At 40.6% G+C, this 20,154-nt stretch overlaps 1 protein-coding gene across 5 annotated transcripts in view; it reads right to left on the bottom strand.

Moving 5' to 3' along the window:
- Positions 1-20,154, bottom strand: part of LOC147120179 (diacylglycerol kinase beta-like) — a 752,216-nt gene that overhangs the window by 257,102 nt on the left and 474,960 nt on the right. For all 5 annotated transcript variants that reach the window (XM_085985737.1, XM_085985736.1, XM_085985741.1 and 2 more), the window contains 3 exons: positions 13,833-13,918; positions 13,318-13,407; positions 11,403-11,563 (listed from right to left, as the gene is read on the bottom strand). In XM_085985737.1, coding sequence (XP_085841863.1) covers positions 11,403-11,563; positions 13,318-13,407; positions 13,833-13,918 — 337 coding nt within the window. The remainder of the gene's footprint in view (positions 1-11,402; positions 11,564-13,317; positions 13,408-13,832; positions 13,919-20,154) is intronic.

Below are 20,154 nucleotides of genomic sequence, written 5' to 3'. Positions count from 1 at the left end.
AGGGCTCCATGTACATAGATCGTTAAAATGTCATGGACAGGTACAGAAAATAATCAAAAAGGCTAAAGGAATACAGGTCTTTATATCTAGAGGACTAGAATAAAAGGGGTAGAAGTTACGTTACAGCTACAGAAAGCCGTAGTTAGACCACACCTGGAGTACTGTGCTCAGTTCTGGGCATCACACCATAGGAAAGGTATACTGGCCTTGGAGGGAGTGCCAGAATTATATCAAGACTGCATGGGTTAAATTGTGAGGAGAGATTACACAAACTAGGGTTGTACTCCCTGGAATTTAGAAGGTTAAGGGGTGATTTGATTGAAGTTTTCAAGATATTAAGGGGAACTGATCAGGTAGATAGAGAAACTATTTCCGCTGGTTGGGTTGTCTGGGACGAGGGGACATAGCCTAAAAATTAGAGCCGGGCCTTTCAGGAGTCAAGTTAGGAAACACTTCCACACATCATCCAGCATGGGCTCGATGGGCCGAATGGCCTCCTTCTGTGCTGTAACCATTCTATGATTCTAAGGGGTGGTAGAAATTTGAAACACTTCCACAAATGGGAGTTGAGACTAGGTCAATTGAGATTGATAGATTATTGTTAAACAAATGTATAAAGGGATATGGGGCAAAGTTAATTACAGATCAGCCATGATCTCACTGAATGGTGAAACAGGCTTGAGGGGCTAAATGGCCTACTCCTGTTCCATATCCAAACCATGTTCCCAATTCTAACCACTTTGAACGTTCAGTCTAGGAGGATACAGTCTAGGAGGATACAATGGCTATAAGTGGCCTTAAATTCTTCCTCCCAAAGCCAGCCAGCTCCTCCCGGCAAAGTCTGCCGTCTAAAGAATCAGGTTAGTGCAGCCCTTGAAGTTACCAGCTTACTAAGGGGAAATACAGCCATCTCAGCAGCATTTGTGTGGGTAAGGCAGCTGCATAATATTTGACAGTCTGAATTGTTTCCATATGGAATTGGGAAAGTGAGGAAGTGCCAAGCAATCTGGCCCTCCCCCTGGAGGCCCACACAACACGTGTTTCCATTAGTAATATGCTGCACATTGTCTTCCAGCTCTGCAGCAGCCAATATTTTGGAGGGATCAGATCAAATGGTCTGGAGGGCCTTCAAACCTATTTGAAACAATCTTCTGATCTTGTGAAGATGAGGAACTCGTGGGCAGCCACAAAGGAGTGAAAACCCATAACCTCTTGCCACATGTTGGGAAGAATTGTCACCTGCATCCTTCACAGGGCTGCACCAATGATCCTGCAGTACTTCACTTACATGGCCATTCATTTGTAGCCTTGACAATAGGTATGAGCAGGCCATTCAAACACAGTGGCGGCGGGGGTGGGTGAGGGAATAAATTACAGCCAAGCCTAATCCAATCCTCATCTGGCATCTACACCTGTAGGAAATGTAGCTGATTTCCTCTCCCTAACCTAAGGGTATTAAGGCCAATTGTATTGCCCCAGGTGTCACCCTGGTTGAGGTCAGTTAACTCAGCACAGACCAGTGATCAATCCTGGGATCTTCCAAGTCTGCTCGACTGCTCATTGGATAAACTTAATAAGTTATGAGGATGGTTACAAATCTAGTTAACTATACATATTTTTATAAAGAATAAAGGGTAGCCAGTAGTATATTACTAACTTGAACACACTTAAGGGATAGAAAAACAGAAAAACATCAAAAGCAAAGCTTGAATGGCTTACACATTCAATCCCTTAAGAATGTATTAAAGCTGGAACATACTTCTAAACTATTAAAACTTGTCTATTTTTAATACATACGGTTTAATTTATCTTTTTGAACTTTGCCTTTAGAGTTTTGTCAAAGTGTTCCTTTTATGGGCAATGGGTATTTCCAGTGGTAGGACATGGGAGCATTTTGCAAGATTAACATATTAAATTGAGAGTATAACAGATTCCAAGTGTCACCTACTTCAGCAAAGCAAATTCTTTTATTAATAAATACAAATCTATTTTACAAGAATGTGTCACTCTTGGATGCAGTACAATATATAGTTAACAGGACCCCAAGACTAACATCTCAATATGAACTACTAAATAATGAGTAACCCATTGCAACATATTGGGCTCAGAAAATAAAAAATCAACTTGACTGATAAAACTAAAATTTTGTTCATAAATCTTCAAGAATCAGCAGCACTTAAATGCGATGATGGAATGTAACTGGATGACTTCTAGGGTTGAAAGAAAATTATAGCTCAGCTCGACTTGGCAATTTTTTCACTCGCTAGGCTATATGTACTTTCCCCAACTATAGCCAAGTTACACAGCCACAAATCGTGATTTTAAAACAACTCGCCACGTTCTAGTTTGCGCCTGTACAGTTGTTCTTCTGTTGTTCGGCTACTGTAGAAATTGTGGTATAAAGGGAAGGTTTCTACAGCACCCACACCCAGAATCAGAATTGCAAAATTACATCAGGAAATAGTTCTGCAATTAAAAGACATGTCTGTCCCACTAAATGGCATTGTCATTGCCACATAATCTTCTGGTTATGGAAAACGGTTGGGAGTAAATACTGTTGGACAAGAAATACTGGGGCTGATTTTCATCTCCCTACCTTCCCATTTTTCATTGTGAATGGGTCAGTAGCGCGACAAAAATTGTAAATAAAACCCGCTGACTTATTGTTAAAGGGTGCCCGCTGTCATTTCTGGGTGGGCCAGTGCTCTTGCCCGAAACTGGTGGGGGCCTAATTAATAAATTGAATTGTGGGCCTTATAAGGTTGTTAAGACCCAAAGGCCATTTTTATGTCAATCAGTGCTACCACCACTGTTTCTACAACCCACCCACGAACGGAGGTGACCATTTGCAGTGTTCCTTAAAGGCATTATAAACTAATCAAGTAAAGCTGGAAGTAAGTCTGAAAATAACTTTAAAAAAAATTATTTGGGGGACTTTTAAGCCTTAAAGGCACCCTTTAGATCAAATCATTGCTCTTTACATTTCTCTGCCACTTCAATCTACTGCTCCATTGACCCCCCCGCCCAGTAAATTTTTAGCCCCCCCTTTAAGGTGCTGTCTCAGGCTTACTTCAGTCTCTGCCCCGCCAGATTTCCTACTCTCCTCAAATGGAGAGCAGCATATTAGCAATGTGATAAGCGCTGACAGGTCTTATAAGTGGCCTTAAATCTCCTTTTTTAAATGAGACTAATTCACAAAAATCGATCAGACCTCCCGCCAATATCAGGTGGGCGGAATGGATCCCCTACCCATGGCCCGCCTGATGTACTCCAGAAACAAAAATCAATCCTACTGTTACAAGCCTAAAATAATTGCATTTAACACTACCAGTGATCAAGTCAAAACTTCACAAATTTTAGACATCTGTATTTAGACTGGAGAAAATATTAATTACTCTTAATATAGATTGTAAAAACAAGACAGGCTGACATCTTTCTTATTACATCCACTTTTTCAAAAGGTTAGCACTCACACCAATGCCAGCAGAGTCTCAGTTTTACATTCACCATAATCACAAGGGACAATCACATGATTTTCCCTCGGCTTCCAATACTTTATAAGTGATTATAAATCAAACAGTTGGAGGACTGGTATATCAATGACTGAAACAGCATGAGGGTAAGTGATGGTTTCAAGTATTACAAATACCATCAATCCTAATGATGGATTAATTGTGTTATCTAGACTAAAAAAACACTCCCCGTGCTTACTTGAAAGCACCTATAGCAAGAATTGATGCAACCACTTAGAGAAAGCAGTATTTCATTTTCAGAACTTCCATCCATTGTGAAGCACAGTATGTATTTTTAGTGGCACAAAACATCTAGAATTGGATTATAGGATAGTTCGTTTTATTTCTTTAAGGTTATCAGAATCAGATCATTAATCATCTTTTAAAATAAATGCTATATTTAATTTTTCTGTCACAAACCTCCTGACTGGGAGAAAGCAAAGTTAAAGTTGAAAAGTGGATTATATTTAGAGCAAATGTGTTATTGGCAAGAAAAAATGCATATGGGACTGACAGAAACACAAATGCAGCACTATAAAAGTCAATTGTGTAAACTACTAGTACATTACTCCTATTCCTTTGAATTGATTGTTTTAGTTTTCAAATGACCTCAAATCTGTGCTCTGTCCATTTTTTAGAAAGCAATTTTCGGTGTACAACACAACATAGTCCTTTAAATATGAATCACCAAACATGAATCTTTTCTCATTTATGCACCTTGGGTGTGAAACCATTGAAACTATTTTGGAATTAATTCTGTAATCCGAAAAACATATTCCAATGAATCTTCTGTAATCCTAAATCTCAATTAAACTGAATTGTTTTAGCTGTCTTCAAAGTTTAAAACCTTACAAGAGCGTCCTCAGATGATCTTAACATATTTAATAAAAATCAGCCTTACAAATTTTGTTTTTAATGATTTTGAAACTGAACCAACAATGAAATGCAAAGTTTCAAGTTACATTAATTGATGGGTTTCTAATTTGCAAATGTAATTACTTCCACAGTCAGTTCAAATTTGGAACGGGGCACCAGCTGCACAATAATTAACACCATGCCTATTGCACTAATCCAGTCCTGTCATCAGCTGTATAACCTTCGTTAACAAACATCCTGTAAACACACAATACTTTATTTAGAAATGCTTGTATGATAATGTCCTTTCACCTCTGAAACATTGGTCTGAATCAAATTCATATTGACAATATAAACGGATCTTCCTTTTTGATGTCCGTTAAAGGTCCTGAGCAAAATGAGTTAACATATATAAGAAAGCATCATCTTCAGGCCCCGTCACAAACTATGTACCCTTTCCACTGATTCCACACCCCTCCATGATCAGAGTTTTGGGCTGAACCAGACTGTTCACAACTCCATATACTCGCCAGCACAAGAAAAGCTTATTCTGCCCATCAAGCTTGTTCCTTCCAAAGATCTTGTAAAAGTTTCCTGACCAATTTGCGAGATTTGTTCCATCCTCTCCCAAAAGGTAATGGACTTACTTTAGAAATATCAAATCTCCAACCTGTATGACTCAATTATAACCGGTTGCATTACATGTTTCCATGGCCCCTGTAAACAAGGAACCATTGCTTTCTATAGCATATTTCACCATCTCTATCTCCACCTCCCATAATAATCTTCAGTCTTATTCCTAATCAGATATCTATCCAGCTCATCTAACCTCTAGTATTACTTGTGGATTATTAACTTTCTATATATTCTCTTAATCTTTGTTTACATTCAAGTTAAATTCATGTCCTATTTCAATCTTCTTTGCTTCTGTAAAAAAATTTAATCAAGTCTTTCTTCATATCTTAGAGCCTTAAGTTCTAGAATTATCCTTGTTGCTCTTCTGAGAATTCTAGTTAAAGCATTAATTTCACTCTCAGTGAAGTGCCCAAAACCAATGCTCTGAATTGCAAACTAGTAATTATTGGACAAAGTGACTATAATGATAGGTGGATGGAAATGGGAATATCATGCTGGTGCAGTAGGATTGGAAAACAGGCATTATATATCCTGTGACAGATGTAGTTTGCAGTATGCTGTTTTGTGAAAGAAAACTATTTTTAATGTTTGTGCCAAAATTATCCCTTCCAGGAGCTTATTTTATAGGTCATTGAGTTTACCAGTGAGTAGCTAAGCCACACAGTTCAGGAAGATCCCAGGTTTAGTTGGAGTGCTTAATTGGCCTCAGTTATGAAAGGAAAAAATGGGCCAGGGTTCCTGCTCAAACGTTATCCAACAGCCCTTGTTGGAAGTATATGTAAATGGATACTGGGAGCTCCTGTGATCCCATTCCCACTAAATTGCTGACCACTAAACTCCCCTTGCTGGTTCCCATGCTAGTTAACATTGTAAATGGTTCCCTCTCCTCAGGTACTGCCCTCTCCCTTTCAAAATCACCATCAACCACCTCTTCAAAAAAAAACACCCTCAATTCCTCTATCCTCGAAAACTACTGCCCCATCTCCAATTTCTCTTTCCTCTCAAGTCTTTGAATGTGTTGTTGCCTCCCAAATCCATGCCCATTTTCCCAGCAAGTCCATTTTGAATCCCTCCAATTACGTTTCCGTCCCTGTTGCGGAACTGAAACGGGCCTAATCAAAGCCACAAAGGACATCCTCTGTGACTGTGGTACACTATCCTTCCTGATCTCTCTGCAGCATTCGACACCGTTAACTGCTGCTCCAAATCTTTTTTGTTGTTGCCCAGCTCAGTGGGACTGCCCTTGCTTGGTTCCTTGTTTACCTATTCAATCAAAGCTATAGCATCTCTGACAATAGCTTTTTTTCCTGCCTTGTTACCTCTGGAGTCCTCCACGGCTCTAACCTTGGCAATCTCCACTTCCTCATTGACTTGTTGCTGCTTGGTGACATCCTCTGAAGATATGGGGTCAGCTTCAACATGTATGCTGACCGCATCTAGCATTACCTCTCCTCTACCTCTCTCAACCCCATCCAATGCCTCTGTGCTGTCAGATTACTTATCCAACATCCAGACTTGCATGAACCAGTTAAACATTGGGAAGTACAAAGCCGTCATCTTCGGGCCCTGCCACAAACTCTGCACCCTGGCCACGGATTCGCTATCTCTCCATGGCCACAGTCTCATAGCCACAAAGTCTGCCTACTTCCACCTCCGTAACATTGTTCACCTCCACCCCTGCTTCAGCCTAAGTGCAGCGGAAACCTTCGGCCTTGTCTTTGCCACCTCCAGACTGGATTATTCCAATGCTCTTCCGGCTGGCCTCCATTCTCCACCCTCTGTCAATTTCAAGTGATCTAAAACTCTACTGCCCAGATCCCATCCTTCAGCAGGTCCTGCTCACCCATGTCTTTGCTGCCCTACATTGGCACCCGGTCCCCTAATACCTCCAATTTAAGATTCTCATCCTCGTACTTAAAACCCTTCATGGCCTCGTCCCTCCCTAGCTCTGTAAATTTCTCCAGCCCTTTAACTCCCGTCACTACTCTCCATTCCTCCGATGCTGTCCCCTTGTGCAGCCCCCTCCCTTTGTCCCTACATTGGGCGTGCCTTCAGCCATCTAGTCCCTACACTCTGCATTTCCCCGCCTAATCTTCCTTAAAAATCAACTATTTGACTAAGCACCATTCCTAATATTTCCTTTGGCTTGGCGTCCATTTTTGTCTGATTATGCTTCTGTGAAGCATCATGGGACATTTTTCTATGTTAAAGGTGCTATAGAAATGCAAGTTTTTGTTGCTGTTGATGACGAGATTGGGCTCAGCTGTGATCTTCCATTGATTAAATAGCTTGCTGTTAGTCAGTGCCAAGAGTTACAGACTTCCAGGCGAGGTTCCAGACAAAGTGCCAACAAATTAAACACAAACTTGTATTTATAGCATCTTTCATGCCCCCAAAACATTCCAAAAGCATCACAGCTAATGAATTACTTTAGTAGTGTAGTCACTATTATGTAGGCAACTTTAACAACCAATATGCACACAGCAAGGTCGATCAAAGAACAAGTAAAATATGTGGCCAGTTAATCTGTTAGGGTGGTTTTGGTTGAGTGATGAATGTTGGCCAGAACACATTTCATTAAATAGTGCCTTGGGATCTTATAAGTCCTTGTTTTGTCCAAATGACAACACCTCAGACAAAGCAGCACTCCCTCAGTGCTGCACTGAACTGCCACCCTAGATTACTCAAGTCCCACAGTGGGGCTTGAAGCACAAACTTCTGAGCCAGAGGCAAGAGTACTAAACCTGAACCATATTGACATGAACAAACAGTTAACCCCTTCTGGGGAGGAGGTGAAGGGAGAAAATTGGTAGGAAAAAATATTCTTATTTAAACAAAATAGTATTTGCAGCCACCGAAGACAATTGCAGAACTTAATTCTCGAAACGATGCCACATGGTCATGCTATTCCTATCATTGTTATTTAAATACTGGGGGTAACCCATTGAAAATAAATGGGTCACCGTGTTAGAATAACAATTAGAAAGTCTAAGCTAGTGGGTCTGGGCCATGCTAAAGATGAGCAAGTTTCTCCCTTCATTTTATTACATAAAATAGTTGCTGCATTAAGCAGAAGCTATTTTTGAGACTAAAGTGAAGGTAGGGGAGTATCTGACTTGGTCCCTATGTTACATATCCTGCATATATAAAAAGTTGGAAATAATAACATTTAAAAGGTGTAAAAGTTGTTTCTTCACTAAATTTACTTCATGTAGACTTATGTAGAATTAGCTCTAGACAATTTTTTGGAACGAACACTAATAAAATACAAAAATATGTTCCCTTTATTCCATTCCAGCTAACTTACTGCAATGGTTCTGAGTGAATTAAAACTGGTGCAATAAAAAATGACACGCAAAATCTAAAAGCTAAAATTTTACAGAAGTCTAAATCAATCATAGTGTAAAACCGAACCAAAACAAAAGAAACACCAGTGTGTTTACTTTCCTCTGGCAATGCACTGGTTAATGCACATGCAAGAAAATTATTTTGTGTGCTATTTTAACAAAGTTGTTAACCCATTTATTTTAAATTGTTTAAGGATTGGGTTAAAACAGCACAAAGGAATTTTACATTAACCAGTGCCCTAGGAAGGAAATTACATTCCCAGGTATCTAAATTCTGACTGCCAGATGCTGTCACTTGGCATAAAGAGTGACAATGTTAATTTCCCCAGAGTTGAAAGGTTTTGGGATTAAGCCCTGCTCCAGGAGCATGTCATTTACATTGATACTTCAGGGCAATACTGAGGGAGTGCTGCATTGTCGGAGTTGCCGTCTTTTAAGAAGACATTAAACCGAAGCCTGACTGCCTGGTCAGTTGGATGTAAAAGATCCCGTGCCATTACTCAAAAAGAGCAGGGGAGTTCTATCGGTGTTCTGATCAACATTTATATTGCAGCCAATCGCACTAAAAACGTATTTCATTGCTGTCTGTGGGGCCTCACTTTACACAAATTAGCCTATGAAACAACAACATCTACACTTCAAAGCAATTCATTGGCTGTGAAGCACTTTGGAACATTGAGGATGTGGATGGTGCTATATAAATGCAAGTTCTTTCTTACTCCCTCATGGTTGTGAACACCAAGTGCTTTTTGTTTCAAAAAAAGAGGAATTGTCTCACATTATTGTTAGTGCAAAGGTTGTATTGTTCTGATAAAACTCCACACAAAACCAGACAATTTGTGCCAATACTGTAATGACAAGCAAAAGGATGTAGCATTAGCCATTAAACTGGCAGATCATTAGTGGATTGAGCATTAAAAAGAAATATTGGAGACCGACTTCAAAAGGCTCCTTTCATCCATCATTAATCAATACGAAGCAGAAATCAAAGTGAAGTAAAGTCAAGAGTCTGATAGAAACACAAACCCCTACGAGTTGCTTTGTAAAGAAGATAAATGTAGGGTTTGCAAAAACAAATGCTGATGCCATAGAATACATCAATTATAAATGGTTTTATTTCAGTACAGAATCCAGTTTACTGTAGTATTATTAGTAGAATAAAAAAAGTGGCCTGGATTTTGCGGTGGGTATGACGGTGTACATTCCGCCTTTGAAACACTCCGCAAGTTCGGGATTTCTGCATGTGCTTACATTGATCTCAACTGAACGTCGGAAAAAACAAACTTCTCGACACAGAGATCGCGAGATCTTTGTGGGAAGCTCGGGGCCAGTGGTGAATGCCTTTGCATTGCCGCTGACCGCAAATTACAGACCTATTATATGTTTGTGACTTAACTGATTTTGTATTATAAATCATGCTCAGTCAAATAGTGCATGACACTCGGTATACAGCTCATGAAGGATAACACACTTTAACCTGCAACATTTTAGTTACTTTGAGTTCAACCACCAATCCTTTTAATTTCTAATAAGTCCAAAACAAGATGAGAGTCAAACATATAAGAGGGACCATGATTTGTAGAACCACAATTAATATACCCAAGGTAAAAAAAAGTCTATCTCCTTCACTGCAGGACTTGTTCAATTCTGGGTTGGAGCAGCCAGCCTGCTCTAAGTCTAGTATATTTCTCAGTTGACTAAACCTCTGTTGATAATAAAAAAAAGTTATGACCAAGCACTCTGGCATGGTGCACTACAAACATGGCAAATTAGAGTTTCCGTAGAGTAATCTCAGAGTATCCGTAGAGTAATCTCAAGTGGAAATAAATTCTTGGGAAGAAGGTCTGCACCAGACATTGAATATCCTAGAAATGTTCCATTGGCATAAAATACTAGATTTCGATCTGTTTGAAGTATTTCTCTATAAAGGTTAATCATGAGAAACCTTAGTCTTAAGATTTTCTAATGAAACCAAACAGTCACCTGAAGCTGTCCATTACTGTGCTCATAACCGCCATGCGCAACAACACTGGAGGTTACCCTTAATGGATAATTACACAATTAGGCAAACAGATATTCTTGGCACAACAGTTTATCTATACAAACAGTTGCTCACATTTTCACAGCCATTGATTTTTTTCACACGTTGAGTTATGGAAGAGATATAAATGAGGAAAAAGTTCAAACTTGTTGACCTTGGGCATTAGAAACTATCTCAAATAAAATCATTTGAATACTGTATGGTGCCATATGGAAAGAAAGGTTCCATCTTTGCAAAAATGCACCCCCTTAAGTGCTTGTATCTTTTGTTCAATGGTAATGTCAATATAGTGAACAAACACTGGAAATCTACCTCAGACACCTAATTGTTGGAGGTGACCTGGGCTCATTTGAGTCTTAATCTAATGAGATGATCCTCTCTCAACTAGCGAAGGACTGAACTGGTTCGGATTACTTGGAATCACTGGAGGAAATGTTTTTGGGAAATAGTTTCCTTCAATGTCATGATGTACCTAATGGGATGCCATGACTTTGGCTCATTCTGCTAGGCCCAAAAGTGCTAAAGCTGCATGATACTGGATGGGCAGAATGACCCTGAAACTGTACTTTTACTTTTGGGCTCTTTTTCTGAACACTGCATAGCACAAATACTTTTCAATAATGAGAAAATGTATTTATTATGGTCTCTGCACAAAGAATGAGACAATAGTAACTCATACTGTATTAAACCTTCTTAACTAAATCTAAACATCAATCCTACTTGCTACTTTTGCTTCAGTGGTAGTTCCTATCATCTTGGATTACAACTGAAGGCTGCTGGTTACATGATCACTGTGACTGATTAGAGAAGTAAAAATAAGATTGGATGGCATGCTTACCTATGACAAAAATGTTTTCTGACGTATATATGATTTCCATCAAAAACAAATATTTTGTGCTCTCAGTGGGTACAAAAGGGCCATTAAAAAGTTACATCACATGTGGAGAAGTCATATGATTTCAATAGATTTATTTAGAAAATAAAAGGATAGCAGCATCCTTTGGTACTTACCACACCTATAGAGAAATAGTTGTTAACAATACTGTATGGTACTGGATCCCCTTTTTCGTCTTTGTTGTTTGGTATCACCTCTATACTCCATCTGTCCAGCATCACTTCTATACTGTTCTCTATGTCTTTGAGAACTTTCATTAAGTTTCCACCTTCATATCCTTTTCCAAACATAAAGAAACACAAAGTTTATAACTATATCTTTGACTCTACGTGACTGATGTAACAATGTTATTCAGATTGCTAAAGCAGAACATTGGACTGATTATGAATTCGAACAAAAGAAAGAATTGCATTTATATAGCACCTTTCACAACCTCAAGATGTTCCAAAGTGCTTTACAGCTAATGATGTACTTTTTGAAGTGTAGTCACTGTTGTAATGTTAGGAAGCGTGGCAGCCATTTTGCACACAGCAAGGTCCCACAAACAGCAATGAGAGACAAGACCAGATAATTTGTTTTTAGTGATACTGGTTGAGGAATAAACATTGGCCAGAATACCGGGAGAACGCCCCTGGTCTTCTTCAAATAGTGCAATGGGATCGAGCCGAGAGGGCAGATGGGGCCTCAGTTTAAATTTTCATCCTAAAGATGGCACCTCCAACAGTGCAGCACTCCCTCAGTGAAGAAGAAAGAATTTGTATATATGTCACCTGATCATATCCTCAAGACATCCCAAACTACTTCACCCTGAAAGAATTAATTTTGAAGTGTAGTCGCTGTTGTTTTGTAGGTAAGCCCAGCAGCCAATCTGTGCAGAGCTAAATCCTATAAATAGTAATTGAGATGAATGACTTGTTAATCTGTTTTTGATGGTGTTGTTTGTGGGTAGAATGTTGGCCAAGATGCTGGAAGAATTACTTGCACTTTTTCAAATAATACCATAGGACATTGGACGACCACCCAAACGGGCAGATGTGATTCAATTGGCTAGGTTTTTGCCTTCACCTATTGGTGGTACTCTGGCAGAGCAGGTCTTTCACCCTTTGTAGATCCTCCTAAGATCCCACTTACATTGCAGACTTGATACTAGTATAATGGACCTCAATGTAAGCCATCTGTTTTCAGGCACACTGGTGCAAACTTGACATTAAAACTCAGCCCACTGAACTTTGGTTTTGTGCTGGTATAAAATGGGTACAATCCCAGTGTGACTAGATTAACAATGGTATAATTACCCAAAAGTCAGATGTGGCAAACAAGGTGCTTCTAGCACAACAAATGTTACTCTGAGGTCAATTTTGATGTGTCCGCTTCCATTGGATGGGAGGCGGGCAGAGCAAGCCTACTGCACACCAAATGGAAGCGGTCGGAGGCCAGAACCACTTTCACAGTTGGGCCTTATTTGAATTCCATTGGTTAGCGGTTAGTGCACTCCAAGCAGTTTACCAATGAGACGGGTAGGAAATCTGGCAGCTCCACCACTGAGCCCAGCTGACTCAGGTAGGTTAAAGGAGGGGTGGGGAGACGGACCTGTGAGAGAGCCACAGAAGGTGAGTCATGCATCTCCTGGCCTCGCAACAATCATTCAAACGCAGAATCTCAGGCTAATCCACAGCACCAGCCAATCTCCAAGGTATGTGTGTTTTGTTTTGAAAATTATCTATAGCTGTACAAAATAATCTCTCTTATGAATCACAATTTAGATCCAAACAGTAAATTGTTATAACATATGGAAAAAAAGCCAGCTCTCTCAGCAGCAATGCACAATCTTTAATAAGGATGTATTATTTGCTATTACCAGAGAGAAACAATACAGACATTTTCATTAGTGAAGATTACCCCTTGAAAAAATGCATTAGTTTAAGTTTGGGCAACAAATATGCTTTATTTACACAATCAAAGCCAAGAGAGCAAGCCTCAAAGATGAAACACTTCATTGGAGCTGCAGTAAATTCTAGGTTTCATTCTTACCTCCTCCCCATCTCAGACATCTAGCCAGATCATTGCCAGTACCCAATGGTAATACAGCTACAGGTGGGTGTTTTATTAGGTTGATTTTATCTGAAATAATGACAACAGATACATATGGTTCAGGTAAAATGGAATCTGGGAAAGCAGACACAAAAGAGATGGTTGATCCCCACAGTGACAGATTATAAACCAGTCATCACCAATTACAAAACACATGTTGGTCTTGAATATAGGTTTAGGCATTTGCAATGAAAAAGTTTATTAGATCCTTTTATTAGAAGTATTACATATTTTGAGCTATACAATCTTTACAATCCACTGGTTATCAAAATATTTTCAATAAAAGGCAGTTTGGTAATCAAATTTAATACACAAGATAAAAAGAAAAAGTTAAGAAGCAAATGTAAAAGTATTATTTAATACGGTGGTAAGAGACATTTGGGTTAAATATAATTTAGAAGATAATAAAATATAATTGTCTTTTACTCTATAATTTTTCTGAATATTGCAAATACCAATACAATCCAGTATCCATCCTACAGTTCCATCTCCTCCACAGGCTAGGATTCGGAAATCGGGTATGTCACGAAAAAAATTTAACCTAAAAAAAAATGAAAGTTATCACATACTTATAAACTTTAAACCCATTGAGCACTGAATGCTGCTAATAATCCATGACATGAAAATTATTTTGAATGAATACTGATGAATGTTGATAAATGTCCAAATATTTTCCACAAATACCAACAACACAGAAGTGATCCAACAATTGGGAAGTCGTCGTCGTCGTACGTGTCTGTTCCCTTTGGGGAACTGTATGAAGTGGTGGAAGGATTTCTGGCCGCGTTAACGCTCCTTCCGTGACCGTAACCATCTTCGTACCAGCCATTAGGGTGGTTAGTCCTATGGCGGGAGGGTTTTACGGGCTCCCACAACCCATACGAGGAGGGGGAGGCCACCCACACCCACACCCACAAGTATCCCGCTGGATGTCAACCCAGAATTTAGAGCCGGAGCTCCGACTCCACTTGCCGGGACTGTCTGGAGCGGGGTTCGAAACCCTACGCCTTCTGGCCCAGCGGCGGGGATGCTACCGCTACGCCAAAGGCCCACTCCTGATTGGGAAGTGATGGCTTAGTTCAGTTTGGTTGAATCTCAGTCAATCCCATATTTGATTAACACTATAGCCAACATGGCTGTCGACTTTTTCTTTTGGTCATGTCTCTGTGAAATCCCTTAAGAAGTTTTTCTATGTTAAAGGCTCTATATAAACGCAAGTTGTTGCAACAAAAGTAAGTGACTGCAGAAGCATATCAGTGGTCAGGTTTTATGGAGCTCAAAAATTTTAAAAAGTCTTTTATAAAATGAGTGCCTAGATTTGGTAGAAAGATATGACATTTGAAAAGCAATTTAAAAAATCTCTTTTCTCTCTGCAGGGCCCAGGCAAAGTCTTGTGAATTTCTGATGTTCAAAGGCTCTTTAACATATTCTGTGAAGGCCTACGTATCTTTTTCCCCTTTTATCTTGGTCCTTGCAAGCTGTTATGGAAAACAACCAGAAGAGCTTCAAATAAGTACAGCTGAGGATGCATTGTGTCTTGAGGTTTGGTTAAAAGATGGTCTGCAGATGATTGAAATATTGATACCAGTCATGCATTCAGTCATTAGTACACAGTACCTTACTGTAATATTTCTATAACCAATACTGTATATAGTGCTTTGCTAATGACTCAACATGTGGCCTCAATATTTTATATCTGCACTGAAGAACTTCAGTATTCCTCTGCAGTCAGGAGTAGACTTTAGTTAGAATCTTAGGAACATGTCAGTGTTAGTTTGATATTTACACACTACTGCATTAGCCCCTACACTGTTGATCTCACTACAATATTGTGTGAAAATCTCACTACATTTGCATCACACCATACATTGGTTGAATCCCCCACCATCAACATCCTGGGGGGTCACCATTGATCAGAAACTTAACTGGAGCAGCCACATAAATACTGTGGTTACGAGAGCAGTCCAAATGGCCTACTCCTGCTCCTATCTTCTGTTTCTATTGGGGAGAAAGCAGGGACAGGGTACTGAATTTGGATGATCAGCCATGATCTCATTAAATGGCGGAACAGGCTCGAGGGGCCGAATGGCCTACTCCTGCTCCTATCTTCTATGTCTTCTATGTTTCTATGTTAGAAGCTGGATATTTTGCAGCAAATGACCCACCTCCTCACTCCCCAAAGCTTTTTCACCATCTATAAGGCACAAGTCAGGAGTACGATGGAATACTCTCCACTTGGATGAATGCAGCTCCAACAACACTCAAGAAGCCCGACACCGGCGCATCGTGGCTGCATTGTGTACCATCTACAAGATGCACTGCAACAACTTGCCAAGGCTTTATCGACAGCACATCTCAAACCTGCAACTTCTACCACGTAGAGGACCTTGGAGTGCATGTCCACAGATCCCTGAAGGTAGCAGGACAGGTCGATAAGATGGTTAAGGCGGCATACGAGATACTTGCCTTTATTAGCCGAGGCATAGAATATAAGAGCAGGGAGATTATGCTTGAACTGTATAAAACACTAGTTAGGCCGCAACTAGAATACTGCGTGCAGTTCTGGTCACCACATTACAGAAAGGATGTGATTGCACTAGAGACGGTGCAGAGGAGATTTACGAGGATGTTGGGTGGGCTGAGGAATTTTAGCTATGAAGAAAGATTGGATAGGCTGGGGTTGTTTTCTTTGGAACAGAGGAGGCTGAGGGGAGACCTAATTGATGTGTATAAAATTATGAGGGGCCTAGATAGAGCGGATAGGAGGGACCTATTTCCCTTAGCAGAGGGGTCATTAACCAGGAGGCATAGATATAAAGTAATTGGTCGGAGGTTTAGAGGGGATTTGAGGAGAATTTTTTCACCCAGGGGGTGGTGGGGGTCTGGAACTCACTGCCTAAAAGGGTGGTAGAGGCAGAAACCCTCATCACGTTTAAAAGTACTTGGATATGCACCTGAAGTGGCGTAACCTGCAGGGCTACGGTCCAAGTGCTAGAAAGTGGGATTAGGGTGGATAGCTCTTTGTCGGCCGGCACGGACAAAATGGGCCAAATGGCCTCCTTCCGAGCTGTAAATTTCTTTGATTCTATGATGATTGGCAGCAGGCGCATGGGAACACCATCACCTCCAAGTCACACACCATCCTGACTTGTAAATATATCGCCGTTCCTTCATCGTCGCTGGGTGAAAATTCTGGAACTCCCTCCCGAACAGCATTGTGGGAGTACCTTCACCACACGGACTGCAGCAGTTCAAGAAGGCGGCTCACCACCACCTTCTCCAGGGCAATTATGGATGGGCAATAAATTCTGGCCTTGCCAGCGATGCCCACATCCCGTGAATAAAATAAATAAATTAGGGCTCGAGATTAATCGCCACAATTTAGATATTCTTGGAAAGTACATATGCCTGAAATATATATTATATGCTAAATCCACCTAGCAGCTTTTGAAAAACAGTTTTTAACATCTTTTAATGAATGGTGCATCATGTGTGCATAATTAAATGTTCTAATGTACCAATAGATGAAACCGGTAAACCTAGACATGTGCAGTGCCCTGCAGCCTGATTTCCCTTGGCATTGCTTGTGGATAATTTGGGAATGATCGTAATGTTTAGGTACTAACCTGGCCTGTCTCTTTAAGGCTAGTGCTCGAGTACTCTGTATGGGTGATGTGCTTTAAAAATGAGATATCCCAAGGTCAAAAAAACTCATTACTGTTGCATTTGGACATTTCTCTTGAATAAAAGTTACTTGGCTCCTTTCTTGGGAAGAGGCAAGGTAATTGCAAGGGCAGAAATATCAGCAGGAAATGGTTGGCTCTCTGTTGGAATAATTAAAATCATTTCAGTTGTGATTCACTGGTATTTTATAACAAAGTTTCATGTATAAAGTGTGACGGGTGCATCACAAAACATATCTCCAGTACTGTTGCTGAAGTTAGACTGCTGTAAAGAGAGTGCGAGGAGGTCCTTGGGTGGGGAAGAGATGCACCTGGCCACTGAAAGGATTTGGAAATATGTGAGAGACGTCTTCAGCATCGGTGAGGCATATATTTTGATTGTTATGATTTCAAGAAGGACCTTGTATGTGATGGACACTTCACATATGGGATGAACACAAGATTTGTTTTAATATATGTGCATCCCTCATTGCATTGTTACTAAAAATATTAAAGAATTGAGAACATTAATAGGAGTAAGTTTTCCAACAGTGCACAGCCTCACAGGAAATGGATGGGCCTCAGGAAATTAAGCTCATGGCGCACTGCCCAAATCACATTCAAATTAAGCTCATGGCGCACTGCCCAAATCACATTCAAATTAAGCTCATGGCGCACTGCCCAAATCACATTCAAATTAAGCTCATGGCGCACTGCCCAAATCACATTCAAATTAAGCTCATGGCGCACTGCCCAAATCACATTCAAATTAAGCTCATGGCGCACTGCCCAAATCACATTCAAATTAAGCTCATGGCGCACTGCCCAAATCACATTCAAATTAAGCTCATGGCGCACTGCCCAAATCACATTCAAATTAAGCTCATGGCGCACTGCCCAAATCACATTCAAATTAAGCTCATGGCGCACTGCCCAAATCACATTCAAATTAAGCTCATGGCGCACTGCCCAAATCACATTCAAATTAAGCTCATGGCGCACTGCCCAAATCACATTCAAATTAAGCTCATGGCGCACTGCCCAAATCACATTCAAATTAAGCTCATGGCGCACTGCCCAAATCACATTCAAATTAAGCTCATGGCGCACTGCCTAAATCACATTCAAATTCCTGACTGCGGTGCAAAAATGAAGTCTCGTTACCATCAAAAAACTATTTGGTCCTTCACTGCAATTCCTAACATGCAAATGAAGGACTGCTGCAGCATATTTATTGTCTAGATGAATTGGGCACATTGGAAATCTTGGGTTCTGGCCTAATCAAGCAGAGTTCTTAAAGGTTCTGTTAGTTGTTAAAAGATTAGCTTTTTTTTGTATTTCTGGGACAATTTTAATGCACTTTGCTCCATGCATTAGTTATGTTTGCTGGGATCTCTGCCATTTTTGAGTGCTTATTTTTGCTGCCAATGCTTTACTTCAGTATTTGCTGCTGACATTGAACTTGTGCCATACAAAATGGACATTGCTTACCAAGTTCTGAATGTGCAGGATGCTTCAGATGAGGATGGAGAGTTCATAAGTGGTTACCAAATGCAGTTCCAATAACATCTGAGGCTTTCTGTCTGCACCTGTCATGTTTTTAGACCCCTCCCTTTGCACCTTGACATGTTAGAGGGGTCCTGTCTTTGCCACTGTCTTTTACCAAAGACAGGCCGACACTGAGCTGTACCACCTGCTACAGGCTGACCCACAGACATCTGGAACAGGGACAGCTGTTCCTGTTGAGCTAAGTTACCACAACATGAAACTTACATTTTACCACAACCTTCCAGGTCACTCCAGGAACACTAGGAATTCTGCAGCACACATCCATATCAAACAAGTGACAGATACAGTATTTGCAAGACCTTCATCACTTTCCCTATTGGACGAAGGCATCAGCTGGATATAGAGCTCTCTCAGGATGTGAGGCTTCCCACGAGTGCAAAGTGCCTCAGGTGGCAACCATGTGGGCATCAGGGTACTTCATATCAACCCTATGGCTGACATGCAAATAAAGGGTTTACACTCAATGCTCAGGTAGTACCTGGCCACAGAAAGACTATGGCCCAGAAATTCGGGTCTCCACGGGTGAGTACGCACGGGGTACTCATCCGTAGGCCGAATGGAAGCGTTGGTTTCCTGCATGCACTGCGCATGCGCGGGAAACCGGCACTTCCGATCCTCTGAACGAAGGGGTTCAGAGGTCGAACGCGCGCGCAGGGGATGCTGCGTGTGCGCTTTGAACTTAGGTTTTTTTTTGCAGGTTTTCACGCGAGGTTAAGCCTGCAGGATTTACACATTTAAAAAGCAGGCGTAAGGCCTGCTTTTTACAAGGTAATTGGTCAATTAATTAAAATTAAAACATTTTTTCCACACGTTTATTATTTTTAAATACTTTAAAGCAAGGTAAGTTTATTTTTAGCCCCGTTAGAATATAAAATTCTTTTTTTCAAAAATTTAAATTATTGTTTAAAATAGTTATTTAATGTAATTTATAGTTTATTTAGAAAGTGTGATTTTTAAAAAATTTATTTGAAGGTTTACTGCTATTTTGGGGCCCGTAGTATTTATAAGTTTTGACAGGTCTTCCTGTCAATCTTATGAATGGGCTTTTCCCTCCTTCGATTGGCTGCCCATGGCTCATGTGATCCCAGGGGACGCATCGCACTAACTACGCCCCTGGGACACACAAGCACAGCGCGCCGGCAGCTGGGCCAGGCCCCGGAGTGGAATTCCACGGGGCCCTACAGCTCAACTGCCGGCGCGCAAGGTAAGTGCAGGTCGGGGGCTTGCACCCACGGGAAGCCCTCGACCCGAATTTCTAGGCCTATGTTAATGTTTGTTCTCCAGCACAAAGCCATGATACCATCAATAAACAGCAGCCCAGGGTGGCTGCATTTTTGGAGGTTGGGGGGGAAAGATGAATGTTCTTAGGAAACCAGGCTAACCTCTGCAACCGTAGCACTGAGAAATCGCTAACAGCAGAGAAAGGGCTTTAGATTAGAATCCTGAATGCTGTATTTTCTTCTCCCCACACATCACTCAAAATGCTTCTTCAAAACACATTCAGCTACTATATGTTTTCTTAGCAACTGAAATTTCTATTTTTCAA

This window comes from Somniosus microcephalus, chromosome 4 (assembly GCF_052327205.1).
Source record: "Somniosus microcephalus isolate GS21.2 chromosome 4, FLI_Smic_1.0, whole genome shotgun sequence".
Lineage (NCBI taxonomy): Eukaryota > Metazoa > Chordata > Chondrichthyes > Squaliformes > Somniosidae > Somniosus > Somniosus microcephalus.
The sequence above is the reverse complement of the archived record's forward strand: the minus strand, read 5'-3'. Positions and strand labels throughout refer to the sequence as shown.